We start from the raw sequence: 2,115 nt of genomic DNA on the forward strand, positions 1-2,115 counted from the left end.
GTCAGGAGAGTGGTTATTTATAGGAACAGAGGGCACTGGACAGGGACAGGCCAAGTGGAGGGGTTCCTGCAGTAGATGGCAAAGTTCTATTTCTTGACCTGGGTGGTGTTTGCCTTATAATAATTCAATAAGACGTACATGTCTTATGTGTGAGTTTTGGTATCTGTGCTTTATTTTTCAATTTTAAAAAATGTGTGATATGCTTAAGTAAAGACGATAAATTAGGAGGGGAGGGTAAAACTCAGTGGTAGAGTGTGTGCTTAGCATGCACAAGGTCCTGGGTTCAATCGCCAGTACCTCCATTTTAAAAATAATAATAATAAATAAATAAAAATACAAAAAAACATAAATTAGGGGTTTTCACATGGGGCAACTGAAGTATAAAATGATAAATTTAGCCATACCTATCTATATTTCAAGATAATATTGGTCTCATGTGCTTCACAGGGTCAGAAGAAAACAAAATAATGAATTTGACTATGGATGAGTAAGTGTGAAGGACTATAGAAACACAAGGTAAAAATAAACTTAGGCTGACCAAGCACCGGATAAATGTCAGAGACAGTGCTAATGAAGTCCTTTGTAAGTACAATTGAACCCTTTACACATCTCTGTCAGATAATTAGCATCATTTCAGATGTGGCAGCTAAGTCTCAGAGAGGTTCAGGAACTTACCAGTGTCACTGGGCTAACAAGTAAAAGAGCTTTTTTCACTTCATAAATTAATATTCCAGAGGTAAGAGAATAAAGAAGCAACAGCATCTACCCTGACAACGCGCTGAACAACAAAGAAAGGAACCCAATGCTTTCACTGAACAAAATGGAATGTTCTTGGTGATATGCAAAAGCAAGAAGCCCAGGAAAAGCGCAAGGACCGTCGCCACCGCCGCCACCACCGCCACCGCGCAGAAGCTGAGGAGACCCGGCCGCCACCCCGCCGCGCCTTCCGCCGCCGGCTCCCGAGTTCTAGGCGTGCAGACATGCCTCAGCCGAGGACATTAAAAAGGCATATCGGAAACTGGCCCTGAAATGGCATCCAGATAAAAATCCTAAGAATAAAGAAGAAGCGGAGAGAAAATTCAAGCAAGTGGCTGAGGTGTATGAGGTGTTATCAGATGCTAACAAACGGGACATCTACGGCAGATATGGCGAAGAAGGATTAAACGGTGGTGGTGGAGGTGGAAGTCACTTTGACAGTCCATTTGAGTTTAGCTTCACATTCCGAAACCCAGATGACGTCTTCAGGGAATTTTTTGGTGGAAGGGACCCATTTGCTTTCGACTTCTTCGACCCATTTGAGGACTTCTTCGGGAATCAAAGAGGCCCCCGTGGGAGCTGGAACCGAGGATCACGGTCGTTCTTCTCTGCTTTCAGTGGATTTCCTGCCTTTGGAGGGGGATTTTCTTCTTTTGATACAGGATTCATGCCCTTTGGTTCACTAGGTCATGGAGGCATCATGTCTTTTTCTTCCGCGGCATTCGGTGGTGGTGGGATGGGCAACTACAAATCTGTATCAACTTCTACTAAGATGGTTAACGGCAGAAAAATCACTGCAAAGAGGATTGTCGAGAACGATCAGGAAAGAGTGGAAGTTGAAGAGAACGGCCAGTTAAAGTCCTTGACAATAAATGGTAACGAGCAGCTGCTGCGCTTGGAGAACAAGTAGCTCCCGGCCCGCGCGGCACAGGAACGTGCCGCGTAGCGGGCGCCCCGAGGCCTGGCAGGTTTCAGACGAACTCGCCTTTTCGTATAACTGTACCTGATCTAACGTATTTATACACAGCTCATCGGAGCCCTGTTTGTCATAGACTTTTGAGTTTATTGTTGGGACCACATGATAGGACCTTTTTTTGTCTTTAATATTGTAAATCTCTGTATGCACTTTGCTTTTTTATTAAACATAATTCAACGCGGCCATGACTCTTTCGTACACTGACACCAGCCCGGGCCTGCTTCCCATTGTGCTTGCAACGTGAGCCAACTAGTGTAAGCCTGCTGTGAAGTTAACATTGCCAGGACGAACCTTCCACAAAAGTAATTCCAGTTTTCTTCAGTATTTCCAGTAGTGAAAGACATTCTTGCGTTAATGGTAACACATTTCTGGTTTAATATGAA

The 2,115-nt window shown here is 44.2% G+C and overlaps 1 protein-coding gene across 1 annotated transcript; it reads left to right on the forward strand.

Annotated features, from left to right (window-relative positions):
* The first annotated feature begins 980 nt into the window (after window positions 1–980).
* LOC102541545 (dnaJ homolog subfamily B member 6-like) lies at window positions 981–1,835 on the forward strand. The gene is made up of 2 exons (XM_072940021.1): window positions 981–1,008; window positions 1,119–1,835. The coding sequence occupies exons 1-2, from the start codon at window positions 981–983 to the stop codon at window positions 1,664–1,666; spliced, it is 576 nt and encodes a 191-aa protein (XP_072796122.1). The 3' UTR covers window positions 1,667–1,835.
* Window positions 1,836–2,115: the final 280 nt, after the last annotated feature.

This window comes from Vicugna pacos, chromosome 16 (assembly GCF_048564905.1).
Source record: "Vicugna pacos chromosome 16, VicPac4, whole genome shotgun sequence".
Lineage (NCBI taxonomy): Eukaryota > Metazoa > Chordata > Mammalia > Artiodactyla > Camelidae > Vicugna > Vicugna pacos.